At 53.0% G+C, this 23,621-nt stretch overlaps 12 protein-coding genes across 12 annotated transcripts; 7 read left to right on the top strand and 5 right to left on the bottom strand.

The window, feature by feature from the left end:
* Positions 1-2,600: 2,600 nt before the first annotated feature.
* CC84DRAFT_963993 (uncharacterized protein) lies at positions 2,601-3,597 on the bottom strand. Its single transcript, XM_018187987.1, has one exon. The coding sequence runs from the start codon at positions 3,305-3,307 to the stop codon at positions 2,690-2,692; it is 618 nt and encodes a 205-aa protein (XP_018033641.1). The 5' UTR covers positions 3,308-3,597; the 3' UTR covers positions 2,601-2,689.
* Positions 3,598-5,831: 2,234 nt separating this feature from the next.
* CC84DRAFT_964197 (uncharacterized protein) lies at positions 5,832-6,818 on the top strand. The gene has a single exon (XM_018187989.1). The coding sequence runs from the start codon at positions 5,995-5,997 to the stop codon at positions 6,343-6,345; it is 351 nt and encodes a 116-aa protein (XP_018033640.1). The 5' UTR covers positions 5,832-5,994; the 3' UTR covers positions 6,346-6,818.
* Position 6,819: 1 nt separating this feature from the next.
* CC84DRAFT_964261 (uncharacterized protein) lies at positions 6,820-7,622 on the top strand. The gene has a single exon (XM_018187990.1). The coding sequence runs from the start codon at positions 6,996-6,998 to the stop codon at positions 7,398-7,400; it is 405 nt and encodes a 134-aa protein (XP_018033639.1). The 5' UTR covers positions 6,820-6,995; the 3' UTR covers positions 7,401-7,622.
* CC84DRAFT_1166990 (uncharacterized protein) lies at positions 6,959-8,474 on the bottom strand. Its single transcript, XM_018179101.1, has 2 exons — positions 7,887-8,474; positions 6,959-7,829 (listed from the first exon to the last, which is right to left on the bottom strand). Exons 1-2 carry the CDS (start codon positions 7,998-8,000, stop codon positions 7,404-7,406), a joined length of 540 nt encoding a protein of 179 aa, XP_018033638.1. The 5' UTR covers positions 8,001-8,474; the 3' UTR covers positions 6,959-7,403.
* A 57-nt stretch (positions 8,475-8,531) lies between these two features.
* CC84DRAFT_964072 (HET-domain-containing protein) lies at positions 8,532-10,922 on the top strand. Its single transcript, XM_018187988.1, has one exon. It carries the CDS (start codon positions 8,927-8,929, stop codon positions 10,643-10,645), a length of 1,719 nt encoding a protein of 572 aa, XP_018033637.1. The 5' UTR covers positions 8,532-8,926; the 3' UTR covers positions 10,646-10,922.
* Positions 10,923-11,440: 518 nt separating this feature from the next.
* Positions 11,441-12,360, bottom strand: CC84DRAFT_1166989 (uncharacterized protein). Its single transcript, XM_018179100.1, has one exon. It carries the CDS (start codon positions 12,314-12,316, stop codon positions 11,804-11,806), a length of 513 nt encoding a protein of 170 aa, XP_018033636.1. The 5' UTR covers positions 12,317-12,360; the 3' UTR covers positions 11,441-11,803.
* Positions 12,361-12,866: 506 nt separating this feature from the next.
* Positions 12,867-13,726, top strand: CC84DRAFT_1166988 (uncharacterized protein). Its single transcript, XM_018179099.1, has one exon. The coding sequence runs from the start codon at positions 13,077-13,079 to the stop codon at positions 13,356-13,358; it is 282 nt and encodes a 93-aa protein (XP_018033635.1). The 5' UTR covers positions 12,867-13,076; the 3' UTR covers positions 13,359-13,726.
* Positions 13,727-13,886: 160 nt separating this feature from the next.
* CC84DRAFT_1151722 (porphobilinogen deaminase) lies at positions 13,887-15,604 on the top strand. Its single transcript, XM_018176763.1, has 2 exons — positions 13,887-14,283; positions 14,349-15,604. Exons 1-2 carry the CDS (start codon positions 13,947-13,949, stop codon positions 15,197-15,199), a joined length of 1,188 nt encoding a protein of 395 aa, XP_018033634.1. The 5' UTR covers positions 13,887-13,946; the 3' UTR covers positions 15,200-15,604.
* On the bottom strand, positions 15,295-17,074 carry CC84DRAFT_1166986 (ATP-NAD kinase). Its single transcript, XM_018179098.1, has 4 exons — positions 16,990-17,074; positions 16,813-16,874; positions 16,203-16,766; positions 15,295-16,153 (listed from the first exon to the last, which is right to left on the bottom strand). The coding sequence occupies exons 1-4, from the start codon at positions 16,997-16,999 to the stop codon at positions 15,374-15,376; spliced, it is 1,416 nt and encodes a 471-aa protein (XP_018033633.1). The 5' UTR covers positions 17,000-17,074; the 3' UTR covers positions 15,295-15,373.
* A 40-nt stretch (positions 17,075-17,114) lies between these two features.
* CC84DRAFT_1151716 (uncharacterized protein) lies at positions 17,115-18,719 on the bottom strand. Its single transcript, XM_018176762.1, has 7 exons — positions 18,494-18,719; positions 18,304-18,447; positions 18,099-18,254; positions 17,938-18,048; positions 17,724-17,885; positions 17,519-17,673; positions 17,115-17,474 (listed from the first exon to the last, which is right to left on the bottom strand). The coding sequence occupies exons 1-7, from the start codon at positions 18,641-18,643 to the stop codon at positions 17,255-17,257; spliced, it is 1,098 nt and encodes a 365-aa protein (XP_018033632.1). The 5' UTR covers positions 18,644-18,719; the 3' UTR covers positions 17,115-17,254.
* A 1,210-nt stretch (positions 18,720-19,929) lies between these two features.
* On the top strand, positions 19,930-21,537 carry CC84DRAFT_1207969 (YVTN repeat-like/Quino protein amine dehydrogenase; the record flags this gene model as incomplete). The annotated part of the gene is made up of 3 exons (XM_018182132.1): positions 19,930-20,953; positions 21,010-21,194; positions 21,317-21,537. 3 exons carry the CDS (start codon positions 19,930-19,932, stop codon positions 21,461-21,463), a joined length of 1,356 nt encoding a protein of 451 aa, XP_018033631.1. The 3' UTR covers positions 21,464-21,537.
* A 349-nt stretch (positions 21,538-21,886) lies between these two features.
* On the top strand, positions 21,887-23,041 carry CC84DRAFT_1178758 (uncharacterized protein; the record flags this gene model as incomplete). The annotated part of the gene is made up of 6 exons (XM_018180365.1): positions 21,887-21,901; positions 21,961-22,284; positions 22,347-22,450; positions 22,520-22,592; positions 22,648-22,792; positions 22,947-23,041. 6 exons carry the CDS (start codon positions 21,887-21,889, stop codon positions 23,039-23,041), a joined length of 756 nt encoding a protein of 251 aa, XP_018033630.1.
* Positions 23,042-23,621: the final 580 nt, after the last annotated feature.

Here is a 23,621-nt window from a genome sequence, read left to right as displayed (position 1 = left end):
ATCGCGTTATGCGTTGGACGTGCGATACTGGGTGGCTACATCTCGGATGAGTGCGGTATTGGATTTGATTCGGCATCGTACTTCGCTGCCTTGCTACCCGGTATGTCTATATTGATTCCTCGTGCGTGTGTTACGCAACGTCTCAAGGCTTTCTGTCCAAACGCTTCTACACCCTGACAAATCCTAACCGTGCGAGGCACCATCTTGGTTGCTGCACAATTGTGTTGGCATTCCTTGTAGTAAAAGTAGTAGTCCACGATATTTTTTTTTTTCGAGTGGTTGAGAATTTGTTGGCGAAGATAGCTCGGAGCGCTTGCGACTATCGCTGGATAGGCTCAGACAGATGTTGTGGGTTCTGTAAGGGGTCAAGTTGGGGTTTATATACTACTGATGTGATGTTCTGGTATGAAGGGAAACAGCTCTTGTGTTTGGAAGCAAGCTGATGGCGGTTCCTCGGAGGGTGTGATTCCTTCGACGATCACTGCGAATTTTCCCACCTGGTACACAAAGTAAGGACGCATGACCTGGAGGGTCAACTTTCATTCGAGCAGTTATTTACGTGCTGAATTCGATTACTTGCTAGAGTCGTTGGCGACAAGCATATTCCAATGCCCAAGCTTGACCCCGCCACGTCGCCCATTGATACGACATGCTATCAGACACCACCATCCAGCCTCCGCCCTCCCCAAGCAATGAAACCCTTGTCACGGTAGCTCTTGTTTTGGACAAACATTTTGGACAGATTCCCTCGCTAGGCGCACCCTTTTCAGGTACCAAGCGACAGCATCCTGACGGGTTTTTGCAAGGCACTATCACATAGCGATCACTCTTGTGCCGGCAGTCCATGTATAGGGTGCAGTAAACGTAGTATATGGTATTTGAATCTAGAATTCATTCCTTGGGCTAGAACCAATGCGCTATTAATCGGGTAAAGGATGATCTTCGCCTAGTTTTGTTTCCGTGTGTGGTAGATTGGTTGTAGGTCCCTTGAGGACTTATATGGGGGTCAAATATACTGCTCTTGGTCTTACTATCATGTAATGATCATTGATTATCAGTTCAGAGGAGCGCTGAAGTGAAGCGCTACTGGCGCGCTGTTTCAGTGGTTAGCAGTGTCATTGTCCTGGTCAATCTCCCTTCTGGAATCCGTTGCGGATTGGTGGCGCGTGCAATGACGACCTCAGGACAGAATGGGTCCCTGCCTTGAATCAGGCCCCAGAAATGTGTTCGTAGCTTTCTGCTAGAGTCTTCCCACTGGTCGTACCCTCCTCCTTCCCACCCCCACTCCTATGCCTAACCACCATCGCCAGGATCCCAACCCTACCTCTCCAACACCCATGCCACCCTCTCCGCCTGACAAGCCTCGACCCCGGACGAATGAATCCTCAGTTCCACTGGGAGAGAATTTGGCGAAAATGCGGCAGATCCGTGAGGAAGCAGGACGAGGTCGCCCTTTGCGGCGATGGTGTCTACAACGTCCACGGCACCATAGTCGACTGTAATATTGCACAACGGCTGGCCATCGTGAAGAGTATGGGCAGCACCTTTATAAGCAATTAGCACATCCTGTCATGCGTAGATTGTAGTGCTGTGTCAATTCCCACGAGCGACCTCATACGCGCAAGTATATGTAGCTTTCTTAGTCCCGAAAACCACAGCGAGTTCTCATTGAGAATAGACTCAACCGCGTCAGGGATCGGTCGTTCTCTCCGTGAAATTGTCTGTCGTTTAGGCCGGCCGTGGACTTAAAGTGGGACCATTACGTGATGTGTAGTGTAATATACGGATCCCGGCCGGGGCAAGCGGGCAGGCGCGAACCCCCAAGATTGGAAACCATTACATCCAATCATGTTGGAGATTACTTGCTGAGAACGATCTGATAGTGCATCAGAAGGTCCCTCTCACGCGCAATCGCTACTTCCTCCTCGTCTGGTTCGCCGTCAACTAACTCGCTACTGATGCGACTTTCAGAAGAGCCATCCACGGTATTTTAGCTGACCGTCTCTTGGATTCTGGAGACGTTTGCGACAGTCTGCTCACCGTGCAGTTGTGCAACTCGACTGCTTCGCCGGGCCTGACATCGCAGTCAATATGAATAGGCGGACAATAGTGGTGTGCTGATTCGACAAGATATTTCATTTGCGTTCACATATTCCAGGGAAACGAGGAGATGGTGGACTGGCTCGTGGCCTCCTTGCCTGCAGGACGACGATACTACAGGGAAATGAGGCGCTTGAAGTTCACCTTGCTGCTCGTCGTCGCGAACCTGTCAGCATGCGCGTACCTTCTCAGATGCCAGTTGTCTTCTCCCACTTGGTCGAGGGGGTCCAAGGACATCAAAAAAATCTCGGATAGATATCATTAATTGAGAATAGACTGTCCCTCGAAGATGTCGTTGACTTCGTCCCAGCGAGGTAGTGCCGACTGTGCTGCGGTTCACAGGACGTGGAGCCGCAATGATTGCTGTAAGAGCAGACTTGGCAGTTTCAAATGATAGAATGATCAAGTGCAGCATATTCAACGTCAATCACGAAACTTGAAAAGGAGGCCATGTTTACACTCAAAGAAACAACGAGTTGTACATCACATGCAGGAGTATAGTGTTGAAATGTAAAAGTCGTGATTCATGGGTCATCTATCATATCTATCATAACCCTAGAACGCCTACCCTATAAAGGGTGTCCCAAATCTAAGCACCGCAGATTTCAATGCTAACACCGACGCTGCTGGCGGAGAAGCCCTGGTTCGCGCCGCAAGCACCGACCGGCTGCTCAGAGGCAACGCTCGCAGTCGGGTCGCAGTAGCCCTGGATGCAGCACTCGGAACCTCCGCTGCAGGAGTAGGTCGGGCAGCTATCGGCAGCACCCATGGACCAGGCAGAGCCAGCGCACTGGCTGAAGTCGTCGGAGCCGGAGACGCAGTCAATGAAGGACATGTCGTACCAGATGTTGCCGCTCTGGATTCCATATTCGAACTGCATGGGCTTGGACCCGCCATCCTTGAAGAGCTTAAGCGCGGTGTTGCCGCCAGAGCAGTCCGAGATGGAGTCGCTCCAGGTGGCGCCGGCAGAAATGGTGCCGCTGCCGTCGGAGGAGCCGCAAGGGCACAGCTGCTCGTAGGTGACATCGTAGTCGCAGTTGTTCTTGAATGTCACCTTGCCACCAGTGGTGGAGGGGAGGCTGGTGCTAGTGGGCTGAGCCACTGCGGTGGAGTAGGCGGCCGAGGAAGCGGGCGCGTTGGGAGCGGCCCAGGGAGCGGCAAGCGCAAGAGCGGGCAGAAGGAGCGTAATAAAGCTTGTCTGAACCATTTTGAAGGATTGAAAGGATCGGAAGATCTGGTGTAAATCTACAAGGAAGTGATTGTAGAGAGCTGTCGAAGCTGTGATTGGACTGTTGGCCAAAGGGCGTGTGCCTGACGACGCAAAGGAAGGACTGAACCGAAGTTCGAAAAGACAGGTACTGTGTAAAGAGTGATGATCGACGGATGCCCACCCATCGAGGTAGATGCGCGTCTACTTATACATCAGTTATTTCCCTGTGGAAGAAGACCCCAACGTAGGTTGGGGCAACGGCCCGTCAGTGATTTTCGCTCTCGAACACTTTAGTCGCCTTCGAAAAGTGGTCCTCCGCGCTCGCGTGCCACACAGGAGGGGCCCAAGGACGCGTCCCCATAAGAAAATGCATGCTAGAAAAACGAAGTTTCAATGTGGAAATTACGATGTGCAGTAGTGTAGAAGGAAACTTGGTTGACAGGCTAGTATGACGGGTCGGATACTCTAGGGGAGTCCGAGCACCACTAGGATGGCGTGGGGAATTTGCGGGCGTCCTGCAGAACTACTGGGAAGGACGGCAGAGTTGCGATTAGAACCTTATCGCTATCATTTCCCATGGATATACTGGTACACTATGCGCCAGTGTGTCTTGAATCGTGCACCTGGCCTACCACTGTAGCAGTGAGTTCGAGTACAGCCATTGCTTCTCCATGGGGCAGTCATCGCGAGCAAGACACGTCGAACATTCGCCAGGCACCGAGTACGTGTGCTCTGCCGGCTTCCGCGCGGAGGGATGATGCTGCGCCGCGTCATCTCGATCCACCCAGCGGTCTGTATCCATGAAAACCTCGAAACGACAGACACGAGGGATGTGCTTCGCCGAAAGAAGAGAACAGGCAGACGGGCGTCGGCCAGCGTTGTGATGTCAGATTCGAATTTTGCTTTTGCTGGCGAATCGCAGTGGTTGACTTGATGTCAGAGTTCGACGGTGCGTGAACCGATGGAGCGCCGAACATCGGCAACGGCCGCCCACCAATAAGCGAGCCTTGAGCGTTAGCGGTCCGCGTTTCCACGGGAGATCGACAGGGACGTGCAGGAACCGTTGGAACAAAGCACACAAAGACGTACGCGAGGGGAGGATTAGCATGGGAGCCAGACTTGTCTTTAAAGCGTGCGACGTTGGCTGAGACGATGCAAGAATTGGGGCCACTGCGCGCGCGTTTGCGCGAGCACTCTCCATGGAGGAATTCAGGTGTCGGAGACTACTGTGCGCCGGTGTCGAAAAATCTTGCGCACTTGCGGGGCGGTGCCCGATGGAAGGACAGCCGGAGAGGTATGCAAATGGGGTAGGTGCTCCTGGCTCGCGTGGATTGATCCGAAGCAGGACCAGAGCATGCGACAGCCTCTCGCGTGAAAGCATCTGTTCGGCGAGGGTCAAAGTCTTAGCACGTCGCGTGGCAAGGCAACATGCCCAGGTGTGGTTGCGGGCCGGCTCACTCACGCGCCAACAACCGTGGTTTTGGGCCAGGCCCTGAAGGACCCTGCCGAAGAATTCCCTCCAACGACTTTCAAGTACGAGAGCGTGTGAGTGAAAATGAGACGCTGACCCTTACTTTAGCATCGTTTCCACGTGTGCTGGCATTTCCGTGGTGCCCTAGCTCGACAGACCCTGACGAACGGGATGAAATGTTCGTGACGTACGCGCGCACATGGCAGCCAGAGACAGCAATGTTCACCACGCCCACCCTTGGCCATGCAGGAGAAAACTTTTTGGAAAACTCTTACGGAGATCACAATTACTCAGATACCTGAGCATTCTTTCGAGAGTCTCGGGTGCATAGTTGCACGCTAGAATCTTGAGTTTCCTTGTATAAGAGTATAGAGAGGTCCAATCGCCGCTAGTCAACCCTACTACGCTACGCTGCCAGACAGAGTAGCAGGGCGTAGAACACTCCAGGATGAGTTCGCGTACGGGAGACTACTCTTAACAAACAATTTTGAGATCATTACGAAGGATGTACTTCGTATTGATGATATGGTAGCCGACGACTGAAGCAAATGAAGCCCAAGTGTCCAGCCGCAACACATGCTCATTAGGTTGCGGCCCAGATGAGGCGAGATGCTACACGCTGGCCAACAAGAGTATCGACCGAGTCATCCTACACTAGATATCTAAGCGCTGTGGTCTGTGACAAGGCAAAAATCACTAGGACAAAGCAGATGTTCCTCGATGAAATAAGGCCTCATCACCGTGCGAAACCATCGAAGGTGTGCCAGCCCTTAAACAGGGTCATTACTAGGATACATTCAACATTCGTCCCTCCAGTGGCCTTGGCCACAGCGCCGAATACAGCCTTTATCTACTCCGAGTCGGCGGCGTCAAGAGCAATAACGTGACGTTTTCGAGGTCTCTGAGCTCCGACATCTTGGCTGTATTGCGAGCAGTCGCAAACACCTGGAAGCCTCGTTGCTGGAAGATGAGGGCAAGGGCAGACCCGATGCGCAAATTCGGTAGCCTGAGGTGCCACTGGAGTGCAAAAATCGTAGAACCTGTGGACGTTGTCAATGAGGCACACTGAACAAGTGTGCGAAATAGCTTCGAAGAAAATGCTTGCGTCGCGAAGTAAAACACACAGTCAACAGAAACAGCGAACTGCCATGTGATGTAGCCTGGCGCTCCTACCCGATCCAGCAAATGCAGATCTGGGCTGATGTGCTAATAAATGTTTGCCAGCATGCCGCGTGTGTGGTGCATGCCCGGTCTTTGCGAGGCACTGCATCTAGATGACGATACACGAGGTGATAACTCCCTCGCATTCGACCCTGAGTGTTTCTATGCGAACCCAAAGCTCCAGGACTCCAAGGCTTTTCGGCCCTTCGGTGGAGCTGCGCGACGGACTGTTGGATACTTCGTCTCCGTATTGATCACTCGATTCGACCTTGCTGTTGACCAGGAATCTTCTTCCAGCTTTCCACTCTCCGACCTTGCGAAGCCTGCCGCCGGGATTCCTCTTTCCCAAGCGGGAGATGATGTCGAGCTCTTGTTTGGCGAGCGGAGAGAGGAAGGACGATAAACGCCGCGTTGAAGTCAAGTTGGGGTAGTACATTAAACGGCTATGTTACCTTTCCAGGGCAATTGCCTAGAAGCCGTGGTATGGGTACTGGGTATTCGTATCAGTTTTTTATTTCGTCCGTGTTGAATTAAATTATCGTGAGTGTAGCGGGCCACCTGAAACACAGCACCTGAGTACTACTGCAACCACACCCGATAAGAGTTCTAAATATTGTGTCGTTCGTGCATTGCTGCTGCACATCTGATTCCGCTCACACGACATTGCGCAGTCCTCTCGGCCCTGAGCTGTCATCGCTTCACAGTACTGGAATCTCTGTAGGCATGCTCATAAGCGTAGCATAGACTAGACTAGCCATGATTCCTCGACAGGCGTGCCATGATGGGAGTCTGGGTAAGAGAGCGATGGGGGAAGGCGGGGGTTCATATTCCCAGCATGCTAAGTTTTTGAAGTATGGTCTGACTTGGGTCAGCTGGGGAAAGTTCCAGATGTTCTGCGGCATTGTGGGTGTGTAGCGGAAATCTTTGTGGTTGTAGGTAGTGTGTAAGGGAGGTCTTAAAAGTATGAATCAGTGCAGGAGTGGTGCTTCACGTAGGGGAGGGATCGCGGCGAGTACGTATCTATGGTGAGTTGTGCGCAGATCTATTGTCTATATGTCGTACCTTGGCTGTTTGCTGATTGTCTCTGTGAAGTCTCGCACTTACCAGCCAGCGCGACATGAAGCTGTATACCCTCTACATCTATCCCCCAGTCGTAGAGGCAGACATGCGCTGCGATGGCTCCCGCCTGGTCCGCCGTATGTGAATCCAAGAGCGCGTGTAGACCATGATCTCAAACGATCATTCACAGCCACTGATACAGAAACTGGACTTCTAGAGCATACCTCATCCTGTAATAACTCAGGATATAATACGATCTTGGAACTATCATGTGATAGTCTACCCCAAGATCTCAAAGCCACAAAAGTCGAGTTTCATTGTCAGCCACTGTGGAGCAGAAGTCCCAACCGCCTGCGGCCAACGCGTTATATCTGCGACTTGCGAGTTTCTCCTTCGTAATGTTCATAGGAACACTCCCGCTGCGACTGCAGCCATCGCACCCATCCCCGCAGCACCCAGCCCTGCCCGCGGCGTGGGCAACGCCCCACCGGCGCTGCCCGTACCTGTGCCGCCGCCAGCTGCGCTGGTAGTATCATCGCCTATCACACTCCGTATGATGCTGAACTGATCTGACACCTGTTCCTCCTTGAACTGCTTGACGCCTGTCGGCAACGCATCGTACCAGTCTGGCTTGCTGTAGAACGTCGTCGCTGCATCGTTGTTCGTGACATCGGCCGGAATACTGTAGTTGGAGTGTGCGGAGGCAAAGGAGCGGACCTCGGATAGAGCAGAGGACACCGAGGACTCGTAGGTGCTTCCGCGAGCGTTGGTGTAGGCTCTCCAAGCTAGGTTGGCGTTGAGGAAGACGGAGGTTGTCCATTCACCGCCCTGTTCAATTGTTAGATGTTACAGGACAGGGAGATGAACGCGTCCAGGAGAGCGTACAGCGGTGGCCAGAATTTCACTCGTAGGTATAGGCGGCTCGGTGTAGACCATGAAGTCTGCGTTCGCCATCCCAGCGCTCAGCACCGCCGCGCCCAAAATCGGCTTCCAATACATGCTGAGGTTGTTGGTATCGGCGTGATATCAAGACAAGGTGGCTGATGCTACAAAATAGCTCCAAAATGCGTTAAAGCGAGTGTAAGAAGTCGTGTGTACGAAGTCGTGGAATGAATAGAATTACGACGGTCTTTCATTGTTGAAAGGAAGAGGCAAGAGCCTCAGGCCGTGGCGTCATCGGGTCCCTCGGATGCACACATGGCCCAGAGATCTGATACGAGCTCGCGTCTCAACCTGCGGTGCAGAGTGGCTACTGCTGATCTCGGCTCCATTTTTTCGTTTCTCAAGCCCTTGGGCGATGTTTGGTTGGGAGGCGCAGCAGACGCGCAAGCAATTGGCACGCGAACGCGGTGGAGCGCTTATCGATAGCGTGCTTGGGAACTCGAGGGTCAACGTCCATCCAATTTGCTCATGATCGTCTCCTGTAACGCATACATGGATCATACAAAACGAGAGAGCAGTTCCCAGTACAGGCTTCAGTGCGGAGCAGCTATGTGGCAAGTGAAGTCTATGGCTGACGCCCTCTATTGATAGATAGAATCGATGGACCTGTACTCGGTGCAATGCGCAGAAGGAGTTTAGCCATTGCTCAACCTATCAAGTGACCACCTGCGCCACGCTTTACCTCGCTGTCTCATATCGATATCCTCCGCAATGAGGCCCTAGGCTGAACAACCACCAGCCACGTTTGCTTCCAGGATCGCCATCACGCTTCGATCTAAAACGACAATATACGTCGCTTCCCATCGGTGTGTTCTGCAGCGTGAACCCCGAGGAGACCTATCACTGATAGTTGAGTCTTCTGTATCACGTGACACTAAGCGCCTTATCCACGGCTGCAGCACCACGAATTACCCACCTCATCCAATCCTCTCCACGTAACTTAGAGTGCTCTAAAGGAACTACCGATCACTAGCAACGCGTCAATGGCGTCCTACCGATATGAACCGCTCCGGAGTGCGTTACAGGAGATTCGACTTGTTCATCTTCTACCCGGCAAGTTTGAGGACGACATTAAAGTCCGAATCGTCCATTCGCCATTTCTCCTCCCTGCTACACCTCCACCAAAGGCAAAGACCTTCCAGGCTGACTCTGTCCGGACCTTGCTCTCTTGGCCTTGGGAAGTAGAAGAAACTGAAAGCGGCGACTTCGTGATATTCAATGTTGTCACTGGTGAGGCGCATCCTCTTTTAACCGCTCAACCGTCTCTTGAAGAGAATTCAGAATATCAAGCGCGATACGAGGCCTTGTCATACACCTGGGGAGATGCTGCTGTCTCGGAGTTCTGTCAGGTTGAGGGCAACCAAGGCAGTGGTGAGCCTTCCGCAACATTGGGGTTGCGTCCCAACCTAGCCTCCGCCCTCCGCTACTTGCGCTACTCAGATGAGACGCGGGTCTTATGGATCGACGCCATATGCATTAACCAGGAAGATATCGAAGAGCGGAATGAACAGGTGAAGAGGATGACGAACATCTACACACTAGCCCAGCGGGTGATAGCTTGGCTTGGTGAAGAGTCCAACAATAGCAAACACGCACTCGCAACACTACAGCATATCGGGCGGCAACTCGAAGCAACCAAGAGCGGCCGGGTCATTGCCGCACCCGACGCCACGGAGCCCCGCCTGTGGAGGAATGACCACGCGCCGTCCTTCGATCAGCAGACCTGGCAAGGGTTAATCGATTTCGTGGAACGCGCGTGGTTTTACAGGCTCTGGTGCTGGCAAGAGATCAAGCTAGGTAACTGGGACGCGTTACTTCAATGCGGCCGCGACATGATACCATGGAATAAGTTTTGGCTGGCGGTACTCTGTCTGCACAATAAAGACAGGCTACCTTCGATGCGGTTTCGTGAGCGGTGCCGGCATATCGTCTTCCTTAAATACGACGATGCGGGCCACTCAATGAGCAATATCCTGGACGTCAGTCGAAGCAAGGGCTGTGCTAATCCAAGAGACAAAATCTACGGACTCCTGGGCATCACACCAGCATACTTCAGCTCCGGTATCGTGGTTGACTACTTACGACCCGTCGAAGACGTGTACAAGGAGGCTTTTCTGACGCATTTGAATACAACAAAACGGTTGGATCTACTAAAACATTGTGCTCTAGCCGACCGCCAAATTGGGGGACCTTCATGGGTGCCGGACTGGTCTAAGACAGATTTTGCAGCTCCCATTCTGAGCGAGCAGCTTTCTTCTGGAATCTCGCGGGCATGGTTTACATACGCGGAACCAGACGTACTCGAGGTTGTCGGAAAACAGTATACCACGATTAAGGCTGTCAGTGGGATGGCTTCCAAGGTTGAGGAGGAGACGCTGCTGGCGGTCGGAGATTGGTTTCAGCATTTGCCAAACAAAGGCGATTACATCACAGGTGAGACTATGGAAACCGCCTTTGCCCTGACACTTTGCATGAACCGGACGAGAGAACGACACCCGTACAGCCATTTCTTGAGCATTCCGGAGTGGGTCGGTATGCTCCGCAAGATCCTGTGCCTGAATGCCACCACTCAGGATGACACGTTATATTCTGCAAGAGAGACCGCAAACACAATCCAGAAGATTCGCGGTCGCCGCTTCTTTACTACGGAGACTGGGCACATTGGTACAGCTCCAGCTGGTGCGCAAATTGGTAAACTATGAGTCCCGCCAGCGGTCAACTAGGGTACTTTGACTGACTGTTACAAGGAGACTCAATTTGCCTTATTTTAGGGACTTATGCCCCCATTGTCTTGCGTCGGACTTCATCTGGCCAATTCCATGTCGTGGGAGAATGTTACGTGCATGGCCTCAGTGACGCTGTTGGAATCCTTGGGCCACTGCCAGACCAATGGAAGACGATCATCAAAGGAGATGCGTTGGGAAGACCAACACAATGTTTTGTGGACCTCAAGGACTACGAAGAGACTTTGAATGACCCACGGCTGGAACCATTGCCGTGGAACTGGGAGCGAGCGACGTACGAAAGACTTGCTGGTGATCCGGCCATATTTGAAAGATTCAGGAATCTCGAAACTGATGAATTGGTGAACTATGATCCGCGATTTTCTCCGGAGATGCTCGAGGCTCGCGGGGTCAAGCTGCAGTCCTTCAGGCTCGCCTGAGGGACAACAAGGATTTGGCCGGGGTACCGATCAACTACCCGAACCCCACTACGTACACAAGATTGCAGGCTGCAATTCTTACATGGTACGCCTATGCTTTCATTCTATCCACCTACTCAACTTGGTTGCGACTTGTGGACAAGGGCATCGATTTTCAGGAACGCGTCTTCTCTGAATGAACATCGTATGGCTCTGCATCATCGAAGACAGCGCTCGTACATCGCACGACATTTTTCTGCAGAGCTTGGACCTTATTTCCTGATGGAGAGTGGAGAGTGGGCATTTCAAAGAGCCTTGAGGCTGTCTGTTTCTGCGCTAGTCCTTCTTACTACACCATTTCTGGGATGCTAGACATCGCCGTTGTACATTGCATTGCCAACCTCTGTCTCGCGCAGATTGCCGACGTCACCCTTGAGCGCTTTGGACCCTCTATTGAACAGTAGTGAGCCCTCGATATTACGAAGAAGGTGGAAGCATTGTACCATTGTACCGCCTTCCCAAAACCAGGCTCCGTGCCGATGCCGTAGAAGTAGTAGTCACCCATCTTCACCAGCGAGCCAACGTTGGACTGTCTTGAAGAGCGAGCCTAGTATATCAAGGCGAGTGCCGGATCGTCGAAGAGGCCGGACTCAGACTTCTTCGAGCTGATCACTCATGGTGACGCCGCTGGGCCGAGAGCCTCGCGACCAGCCACAGTTCACTTCTGGCGAACAATCACACGCCAATCCTGATTGATGAGCGGTTGCATCTCCTTGACCTCCCAGCCATCGTCGGTGCTCTTGGCCGTCGTGATCTTCCGTATGTTATTCCAGTTCCACGACATCTCCCCGATCTTCTTCTCCGTGCCGTCTCTGCAAGCCATTAAATCCATGCTTCCCTCAATCCCCGTGAGTAGTCCGCCATGGAGGGTCCAGTAACTCGCAGCCACCCAATACGCCGTCGTGCTGAACGCCCTGGTCCGGTTTGCAAAGTCTTGTATGTGGTCCACCGAGACCACAGAATCGAAGTTGTTGTGCGGCGGGTCGTGGAAGTAGCCACTGGGGAGCTTCACGTTGGCGAAGCGGATGTCGTACTCTTTGGAATTGTTTTCAAGAGCGAAGACGACGTTGGGCGATGGCGGGCCTGGCGTGAATTGTTCTTTGACGTAGCCCGGGATTTCCTTGACTGTCTGCACCATCCCATTACCAATTGTGCTGATTGTATTACCCATTATGGCGCGAGTTGGTGAGGGTGAGGCAGTTTTGTGTGAATGCTTTTGGAGCGTGGATTTCTTGCTCTCTACTAGGATGCCTAGGATGCGAAGATTTATATATTGTTAGAGAATATTGGTTTTCGTTCTAGACTGTCGGAGACTGCGTATACATGTGCATTCTCTCGGCTGTTTAGATACATTTATTCTGAATTCGTGAGGTTTTCAGCTGAGCTTTTGTATACTATTGCGCCACAACTCCACGTATCCCTGCTAGCGGCATTCTATAGAGTTTCTAGACTCAACTTTCAAGTCTCAGTACGAGACTTTGCTCGAGGAGAGATCGTATACAGCCCGGGGTATTGATACGGAGTCGTCGACTATGAGGAGTACGTGAAATTTGGCTTCGGTTTCCCGCTGCTGTCGATACCCTACTCGTGGAGGCTGCTTAAAGACACGATAAGACTTGCCTGACGTCGGGAGGCTGGTGATGATGATCAACTGGATTTGGTACAGAGAAGCGAGTTTCTAGGACAGAAATGTCATGGTGAGGTGTCGACGGCGCTGAGGTGGGGAATCCTGCTTGCCAAGGTTACACGCCCCTTCGGTAACGCACTCCTCGTATCTTATCCCAGGTCAACCTCTACAACCTCATTGCCCATTGCCTTCTTCAACCGTAGTGTCAATCTTCTGTCTACGAATCTCACTAGCATTGCGTACAAATCGATCAATATGCTTCTCATAGGCCTCACTAAGTCTATCACGACCGGCAAATCATCATATGACTGATAGAGTGTTGCGCCTTCCTCGAAGTACCTCGCGTTATTACGCTGCTCCCGCGATCGACAGCGACCACGCACCCTGGAGCCAGAACCAGGGTGGTTTCCACCAGTCCGAGATTGTGTGTATCTTGAACGCGCTGTGCGCGAATGCGGATACGTACGCTTTCACTGAGTACGACTACTATTTTGGGGGAGTGATGTCGGACTATTGGGCGAACTTTGTCAAGACGTTGGATCCGATTATCGTGGGATCGGGGTATGGTGGGAACTTGACGAGGTGAGAAACAAATGATTGGATATGCGGGTTGGGGATGGGTTTGGGACCACGAAGGTCGCGGAGCCGGATGGATCTGATGATGAAGTGTTTCGCTCAGCAGAGCCCGTACCGAAATGCGATGAAGAAGTCTGCTACTGGGAGATCCTGCCTGTCCAAGCCGCGACGTATGATGAGGTACTCGAGCTTTCGAAGAAGTCAATGGCAGACGTGGTGATGCCTGGCTACGTGACGACGGTCAAGATACACCCAAAGCTCGAACACGCCATTGCAAGAAATTAGTTGGGAAAAGCCTGGGGCTGAGAGGGAAAAGGGATGAGAGGAGGACTGATGCTCTTGGTAGCTAAAGACCAGTCAATTGCCTGCCCATCTGCATCCCGAAGAGCCCCGTCCAGATTTAGAGCCATATCCGAGATGAAACGAAATGAAGAATCGTGTAGTTTACAGTGTTATGACGCAAGAGTGAAGATGGACCCTGCATCCTAGTTGTTATCGATAATCGCGTGTTCCTCCCGAGCAAAACTGCCCCTCCAGCCCATCAGCCTAAGTCTACACACGACCTCCCCACCTCATTGCTACCCCCACAGTCCTCTCAATGGCTTCAGCAACAGACACAAACCTCCCAGCGCCATCGCAACCCGCTCCAGAAACCTCCACCAAGTCAGCGAGCACGCAATTCCCCACCATAAAAATCGGCACGCGCCGCTCCGCCCTCGCACAGGTACAGGCGCGATGGGTCGAAGAGAAGCTCAAGAAGGTGCAGCCGGACAGGACATATGAGATCTGCCCCGTGCTCGCGCAGGGCGACAAGGACAAGGTCACGCCGCTGCAGATACTGAGCCAGGGCGAGAACGCGAAGAGTTTGTGGACCGGCGAGCTGGAAGCCATGCTGGCGACGGGGGAGCTGGACTTGATACAGCACTGTCTCAAAGGTAAGCTTTCAGGCTTGGATTGCACAACGGGAAACATCTGGAGCTCATCTAATGCATCGCGGTAGATATGCCCACCCAGCTCCCCGACGACCTCAAACTCGGCGTCATCCTCGAGCGCGAAGACCCCCGCGACGTCCTCATCGTCTCCCCGCACCTCCCCCAAGACACCTCCCTCGCCACGCTCCCTGCCGGCTCCACAATAGGCACGTCCTCCGTCCGCCGCGCCGCGCAGTTGCGCCGCATATACCCCGGCCTCAAGTTCGCGGACCTCCGAGGCAACATCGGGACGCGCCTCGCCAAACTCGACGCCGAGGACTCGCCGTATGCGGCGATTATCCTGGCGGCGGCGGGCATAAAGCGAATGGGCTGGGAGCACAGGATCACGCAGTACCTGACGAGCGGGAATGGCGGCATGCTGCACGCGGTGGGACAGGGCGCGCTGGCGCTCGAGATCCGCAAGGACGACGCGAAGATGCAGGAGCTCGTGTCCAAGATCCGGTGCGAGCGGACGACGCGCGCGTGTTCCGCTGAACGCGCGCTACTCCGCGCGCTCGAGGGCGGCTGCAGCGTGCCCATCGGCGTCGAAACCTCGTGGCGCGGCGGAAAGGGCCTTGCGGTGGGGATCCAGCCGCCCAAGGACTTCGACAAGCACGGGGTGCCGGTTGAGGAGCCGGAGCCTGCGCTCGATGAGCAGGAGCTCGTGCTCAAGACGCTGGTGGTGAGCGTGAATGGGAAGGAGTGCGTCGAGTATGAGACGGCGCGGAAGGTGCGATCGGCAGAGGAGGCGGAGGATCTGGGGAGGGATGTGGCGAGGATCTTGCTGGAGAAAGGGGCGGATAAAATTCTAGAGGGGATTAACAAGGAGAAGTTGTGGGCGGCGAAAAAGCAGGAGGCAGAACGCGCGGCGGCGTCTTGAGCATGAAGCTTGTACTCAGAACCAATCTCACAGAACAGCAGTACGACTACTGCCACAGGGAATTTAACCTGTGTGAGAGACATGCACGCACTGAAGCTCCGTGTATCACTTCGCTTGCGCCCTATATGGTCTACCTGCTATGATTTTGAAGACAAGAAAGCCAGAACCCCCACCCTACGACCACTCCTTGAAGCTCTTCTGTCTCTGGCGACTATTCCACTGCAGAGTCCGACTAATACTATCAATCCAATCCTTGCTCTTCCGATCCAGCGGCAGCACGCTCGGAAACGGGAAGCGACTCGCACTAATCGTGACATAATCCCCCGGCTTCAGCTCCACGCGTTCTCTCCCGTCAAAACTCGCCCACGAGCTCATTCGCGCATCGTAGGGCACCCCCGCACGCAGGACGATCGTGTCGGGCAGAATGATGGGCCGGAAGGATAAAGTATGCGCGCAGATGGCGGTCACGAGGATCACGGGGTTGTCTGGGTGGCACAGCGAGCCGCCGGCTGCGAGATTGTACGCTGTGCTCCCTGTAGGCGTCGACACGCAGATGCCGTCGGCCTGGACGGTCGTGAAGTGCTCGTCATCACCAAACAGCTCGATGCTGGACATTGTCGGGTTCGGCCCGCGGTCTACCACCACCTCGTTGAGGATGTTGTGCGTGCCGTCCGGGCGGTGCGTGTGGTGGTCTTCTGACTCCTCGCCGATGAGCTCCTCGACGAGGTCGCGGTGGGGATTGTCGCGGGTCTGGGAGCGCATGATGGTGGCTTCGAAGCGGAGGCGCAGGCTGACGGTGATGCCTTCGTCGAAGGCGCGGGAGAGCGTGAGCGGGTACTGCTCGTAGTCGAATTTGGTGAGGAAGCCGAGGGAGCCGAGGGAGAAGGCGAGGACGGGCGGGACGATGCGCTGGAAGAGCCACGAAGCATAGAGGACGGTGCCGTCGCCGCCGAGCTGAGGTATATTAGTATCTTGGGTTGCAATTTGGAGGCAGAGAACTCACCGCCAGCGCAATGTCGAAGGTCTGCGGTTTGTCGTGGCATAGCTCGTTTGTCCAAAACTTCAACCGGCCTTCGAATGAGTCCTTCTGCAGCAGGCTCTTTGCGTCGAAGAGCTTGTTGTGCTCCAGCGTCTCTTCCACATACACCTTGTAGCCGGGATCTTTTGTCAGAAGCCAATCGACGGTCTCGCGCGTGTGCTTGATCAAAGTCTCGTCATGCGCCTTCGCGAGGATGAATATGTTGCGCACATGCAATTTCAACCGTATCTGTGCCAGCTTCTTTGACAGCTCTCTTATACCAAATGCCATGTCGGATATCTGCTTCTTCGTCAAGAGGCGCGAATGTTGCGATTCGTCAGCATGGCCGTGCGGGTCTTTGTCCAACATGCGCTCCTGTGCAAGGCCCTCGTACGACGCGTCGCGGTCCTTTACTGAGATGCCATCGTGCTTCTCGAGAAGCGTGTGCACAAAACATTGCGTCTTCTGGCGGCGATGCGCAGGGCGTTGTGCGGTTGCGGGCACGAGCGACGATTTGCGACGGCGAATGTCGTTGGGTGCGAAGACGACCTAGGACAATCAACCTAGCTGGCATCGTGGGCACGGGTTGCGGCACCTCTAACTGCCCGTCTTGGTCGCTGTGCACGCTGTTGCTGTCTTGGTCGCCAGCATCGCCCTCAGAGTGGATGTTAGCTTTGTTGTACGCAGAGAACATACATGACGCAGGGGGGATTGCGCCTTAACTCCACAATGGTTTGCAGAGCCGCAGCCTGCTCAGGGGAATAATGCGTACCTTCGGCCATGGCTATCGAAGAATGCAAGCTAAAGTATGGGTACAGAGAGCTAAGAGCTGCCTTTAAATCATGCGCGAATTGATGTCAGGTACAAGAGGCAAAGCAGACGGCGACTGAACGCGACGGCGCGAGTGCGGGGTCCGAGGCCAATCATTTGCCCCTCATTGCCCAATCAGGGCATGACATCAGCCTTTTGCATCGTTACTCATCCTCGAGTAATGCTGGCGCAATGCGCCAGAAGCATGTTGACAAAGTCTTGATTGATTATAAAGGTACCTCGACAGATTGCAGCACTTCTTCGACCACATCGTCGGGTGTCACACCCTCGAGAACCGCCCTAACAGCATCGAGCGAGCTGCCCCATTGCAAGCTGCGCTCGTTCTCGGGGGTCGTTATTTTAATCCGATGCGGGTATACCTTTCGAGCTGCAAGCGCAACTAGAGCGGGTGTGATGTAGGATAGCCCGTGTAGAGGTGCAAGAGCGCTGCGTACGTTAGCAATAACATTAGTGAGGCGTCGAAAGCTTACCGTGACAACATGTCAAAATGCCGCGTCGCCATCGCCGATATGCCTCCTCCTACCGCTCGATGCTGCCTCATGAAGATTACTATGTTATGCAAGTAGGCCCTCACTTCTGTACTGATCGACACCTTCGCTGTGAGATTGGTGAGCTCGTTCAGGTCCTGCGACATGTCAACGAGATGGTCTGAGAAGACCTAAAAAGGGCACCTACGGCTTCTGTGAACATCACGGAGTCTTCTTGCTTCGGAGGCGACCGCACAACCGACGATGTCGATGCGTCGTCATCGTAGATGGGCTCTTTCTCGTGTAGTTCTTCGAGGTTGGGAAAGCCATCTTCGATCTGATGTTTGTGAGATATGAAAAGCTGGTCATTCTACGGTTGTTTAGCATGCTATGAGTGAGATTCCAAACTTCGGGCAGCTCACCAAATGCAGAGACAGACTCGCTGTTCCAATAGCGTTCAGTGCAATGAAGAGAAATGGCTTCGGTGCCGCGTGCACCGCAGTCCTAGTGAAATTGCGCTTGCCGCGGATGAGCTGCAAATTAGTTGAGATATGTTCCATAGCTGCAGCTGGTTCATGGGTACCTCGAGTGCTTGAACCTGGACCTGATTGCTTGCGATGTTGAAGTTCTTCGCTATGACAACATTCGCAATCTTCCGACTGTCCAAGGGCGTAAATGGGCGGGATGACCTTCCAGTGAATTTCTTTGGCGACCCAGGCTGCGCTGCGTACCTCAGGTCCTGGCAAACGTTAGCAGTTGGCAACACGCGATTAGGCTAAGCACCCTACTTCTTCTCTCGCACTTCTATTAGCTAGACTGAAATAGTCTCCAGCGATCTCGTCAACGAGTATGCCCGCGCCGAATTCATCCACGGTGGTGCTCTCCGAGCATTCAAGCACCGCCCATGTGAGCCCGAACAAATTTCTTGCGACCTGCCAATTTCAGCATGCATCCGACGATGTCATCGAGTGATCATACCAGCCTGATCTCATGTTCCAATTCATCCAACGATTGCTTCTCTCCTTCAATGATGCAATGCTGGTCGGTGATCAGACAGAGCAGTGCGGCAAGCTCGATATCGCTCAAAGCCTGCACCTTATCCGCGATGCGGTCGCCAAAGTCGTCCATTGATCCTGTCAGCCGAGGAAGATTCTCCAAATTACATGCTGCATTGCCACATTATGGATGCGTGGATATGCAAAGGCGGATTGCAGTGTTCGCGGAGGAACAGCGACGCTCGGGAAGTAGAAGGAGCCGATGAGCTAACCCAATTAAGAATAGCGCATGCCCCGGGCGACCTCTATGGAAGTACCTACCTACCTTTCTACCTCCTTATCTCTCATATCTCCTCCTATGATACTCTCAATAGCGTAAAACTTTTCCGCTAAGAGAATGAATTACGTTCCAGCAAGCAACTCTATTCGCAAGCGCACAGTACATGGTACCAGGACCGAGAGATCCCCAGGCCATTTGGGCAGTTCACTTCCTACCCAAGCTTGACCAGGTCTTCCCATATTCCCATACCCCTATCGAACCGTGCAAACTACCTGCAACCCTAAGATCCCCGCTTATTTCGTGCGAATGCGATACAGCTCCTCAAGGATGGTCCAGTGAGCAACCCACCACCGGACAGACACGGGCGACTTCTGCTTACAGAAAGACCCTGGCAACTACCTCGGGTTTCCAAAACTATCACCGGCGCCAAAAAGGGGGGTCTGTAAGCTTCCATGCCCTTGTTTCTTCCAGCATACCGGAAACGCGCCATGCTCCAAATTGACTTGCTGCACCCCAGATATTGGTTTTATGATCTTTCAGATGCCTGTGTTTTGATGCTTATCCGGGATGCTGTATCTTGGTCATGATTCGCCATGTTCCAGCGCATTGAGCCTCTCGCCCAATCTGCACGGCGCATATGGTCGCTGAGATAGGGACTTGGTTATATTACGCATGCCACCCATCCATCAACAACGCACTGCACTATGGGAACGGACGCCGGTTCTGAACAAATACAGATTAATAAATGCTTCAGGGGTGCCCTTTAATATTCAGGCAGCTTGCAGAAGCAGAGATTTACCTAGGACATCTTGGCCAAAGCAGATGCGTAACGTAACGCCGAACCTTTCTTTGGCTATTATTTGCGTATGGCACAGCTAGACTTATTGCATCGTTTACTAGCCAGTCAATCCGACTAGGAGTGTATGTTCTAGCAATATGCGAAGGCTTCTTCCGAAGGAAAAGCAGGTGGCTAGTATTCCAAGCTGCTGGCATGGCCAACGAAACCGGGATGTCTCTTCTCAGGCGCTTGTAACATTGGCTCGGAATCTCGTTAAATGGTCGGCCTATCCACATCGCTCAACTGCACTGGCATTTCAGCGCCAACACATTTTGACTAAGCTCTCGCCTCGTCACCTCCAATGGCCACCCTCAAGCTTCTTATTGTGACCGCGGGAATCCTACGTGCAGCTCACTCAGCAGTGCTCCCTGGCTTCAAGACTGTCCTGGTCAACAACGTCATCGTTCCCAAGACTAAGTCGGACTTCACGAAGAACAACGTACCTGCGAAATGGGCATCTGGCCATCCCAAGGAATGGGGAACCGAAGACTTTCATTATCGACTCAACGCACAAGATCCAGATGATAACTTCGGCGCGGTAGTTACTGGTGACGAACGGTATCTTGTCATGTATAATGGGTCATATGTTGAATTCGTTGACTTGGAAAAGAATATCACGGCGTCGGGTTTCGCCTTCCAGATACCAGACAAACAGTACGCCACGGATCTCACAGTACGTCCAGCCACCAAAGGAGGCTATGATGTCTTCACGGGCGTCGCGCCATACAAATACGATACCACGAGGACAATCATACGCCAACGCGTAGGATCGGATGTGAAGCCGATTGACCAGCCCATCCTTTACCAAGGCTCCATCGGTGATATCAGCAATCAGGGCAAGCTGGCCTCCACCTCCGGATATATATACGACTTGGAGACTACCAGTAATTCTCCTGTCGCCACTTTGGAGGGTCAGCCTGCTACGAGCGACCTGAGCTTCAGCCCTGATGGCGTTCACCTATCGTCGGTGGACTGGCAGGCACAAACTGCGGATTTGTGGAACGCGACCTCTGGCGAGAAGATCTTCTCGTTTCCCGCGACCAATGCGCAAAATTGGGTCACGCGCTTCTCGCCAGATGGCAAATACGTTGCAATCACTCTTGGGAGCGGCAACAGGACTCTCCAGATTTACGCTATGAGCGATCTTACTGCTGCTCCTATCGAGATCAAAGACTTCAACGACTGGCCAAGGCAGTTGGCCTGGAGTCCGAACAGCAAAGAGATCGCTGCTGGCGACGATGGCAGGCTCCGTATCTTCAATGTCCCCTCCAAAGAGGTCATTCAGACGTGGCAGATCGACACCAACGAGTTTTATCCTCCTGCAGGTAGGTTGTGACCCGCTTGATCCTTTATCACACATGCTGATTATGACAAGCCATAGGAATAAAGTGGCACAACGACGGTAACAAGATCAGCTGGCAGTGGAATAATGGCAAGTATCTCTACGACTTCGAAACGAACACTGAATATCTATGGACCGTTAGTATTACAGACCATGTCTGGGGACCGGAGGGCTTCTACCTCGCTGGGAAGCAGGGTATTGCGACTGTAGATGGAGATTCTACGGTGCGCTTCTGGAGGATCTGACACGACCGACCAAGCCCCGAAAGTTGTGCGGTCATTCTGGTAGGGTGTGAAAGCTGTTAATCGTCGATATGTAAACCGCGATAACTTATTGGGCCCATCAGCACGCTCTTTCAATCTACTACCAGATTGTCACCATAACTTTGCTGCGTGACCCACATCAGCACAATAGGAAGTCAGACACACCTGCCGCTCTCGGGCTCACCAGCTTCTTTGTCAGCATATCTCACATGGAATCGCGCTTCCTATAAAGCCCTAATATGCCTAAATGGAACGCCTTCTGCAACGTTCATTGGCTCAGTCGTAAAAGCCGCTCCTTTCCGTCACGGAACAAACATGCGTCTGCCTTGCATAGTTCCAGCAAACGAATCCCAGACTTGACTTCAGCACCATGTGCAGTGTAATATGGATAGGACGGCTATGTAGCTGCATTGCAGCGGGGAAATAGCCTCAGTCGTAGAAATCGATACGTGCGAGAGGCATGCTTGACCAGGCTCTCCTGTTCCCAAATCAAGGCATACATAAAATAGGGTATATAGCATAGACCGAACCCTAACGATGGAATCCGATACTAGTTCAATTCCATCCTCGAAGCCTAATTCCCAACCTGCAAGTCTCACTCATGATGAAGTCGTCACTCTACCACCTCACCCTCCTCGCGCTCTCCATCAACCATGGCAACGCCCACTGTCAGTCTCATCTATACCAGCTTTCTCCTAAGTCTATATCACCTAATGCAGCACTCCAGATGGCTACCCCTACACCGTCCTCGACGGCGTCATCTCCAAACGCTGGGAATACATCCGGTAAGCCCACCCTCCCGCTAACAGCCAACGTCCTCCCCGCGCCACTAACTACCTCCAACCATCCTTCTAACTCCCACAGCCCCAGCACAACCTCCTTGTTCAGCCCGAACTGGGACTACTCGGGCGCCGCTGCAATGTGCGGCCCAAATGGCACATTACCCCTGTTCCCCGTGAAGACGCTCAAACTCGCTGCTGGAAGCGTGATCGGGTTTGGCGCCGCGGGACAGAGTCGCGAGTTTGGGGACGAGAGTAAAGATATGAGCGATGTACGTATAACCTGAATAGTACCGAGGTGGAAGAGGTAAGGCTCATGCTGATGGGCGAGTAGTTCGACCCCAACTTCTGGATGTACCACTCCGGTCCCGCAACAGCGTGGTTGTCGAAGGCGCCTGACGGCGTGGACTTGGGCGAATACATGGGGGATGGGGATTGGTGCGTCGTTCCTTTCCCAACCTCTCTTCCCCTTCGAGATTGCTAACGCCAACCTGTCTTTGCTTTTAGGTTCAAGATTGACGTCAAGCCGGCGTCGGACGGGCTGCATTGGGACTACAACTCTGGCGCCCATGTAAGCATCGTAAGTCTCCGTAATTCGTGGTATTGAGGACATGGTGTGCTGATGGATAGGAAAGATGAATTTTACCATCCCCTCTGCTACTCCGCCGGGAAAATACCTGCTTCGCGCGGAGCATCTGAATATGGAGAATGGGGGGAGTTACAAGACAACGGAGATGTATCAGGCCTGTGCGCATGTGGAGATCACGGGGACAGGGACGGGTATGTGAGCTTCTTCTTGCTCGGTGGTTCCGAGGTTGATAGTGAGGATAGGGAAACCGGGTCCGGTAACGCACTTTCCGGGGGCTTTTGACGCAAAGGATCCTGGTGAGTTGTCGAGATGTCTAGGGAAGAAGTACTTGCTGATTGTGAGAAGGAATTTGGTTGCCTCAGGCGCTGTGGAGGCCGTATCAGCCTATCGAAGAGTTGAAGAATTGGCAGGGTGCTGGACCTAAGGCCTGGCGTGGTTGAATGCTTTTTGACGTTTGTGAAGTTGTTTGGGGTGCAGGATACATAGGATAAGTCCTTCAGTGTATGGGACAGGCAAGCTAGGACTTTATATTGGTTGCCCGCATCGGTTTTATTCACCTGCGTGCATGCTGAGCGAACACGTATCTCTGTGTTGATCTGCAGTCGTCAATTCTATAGATTCGGTTCTGCCTCTGACCGCTCAATTCATTAGCAGGATGATCTAGCATCGTCTCCCATCCATGTGGTGTCCGGCTCGTCTATCTGAATGTGGCACTGTGATCACATAAATGTTCAAGTATTATGAAGTTGTTCATACGACTTGGAGACCGCGCTGAGATATGAGGATGCTATACGTGGATTCGTCCTGCTGACCTCCACCTCGATCAAACATTCCTCAGTCAAGGCATAGCGGCATTTGAGGAGTGAGACATCCTGGCGAAGTTGACTGAATGGTTCAGACGCACTAATTTATAAAAGAGCTCGGAACTTGGTCGGCAATGGCGTCCAGGGTTTCGGCTCCTCCTAGAGGAGCTAATTGACGGGATGGATCCGAAGCTGGTGACGTTATCCTTAAAGTAAT

Source organism: Paraphaeosphaeria sporulosa (genome assembly GCF_001642045.1).
Source record: "Paraphaeosphaeria sporulosa strain AP3s5-JAC2a unplaced genomic scaffold CC84scaffold_8, whole genome shotgun sequence".
Classification (NCBI taxonomy): Eukaryota; Fungi; Ascomycota; class Dothideomycetes; order Pleosporales; family Didymosphaeriaceae; genus Paraphaeosphaeria; species Paraphaeosphaeria sporulosa.
This window is presented reverse-complemented; position numbering and strand designations above follow the sequence as displayed.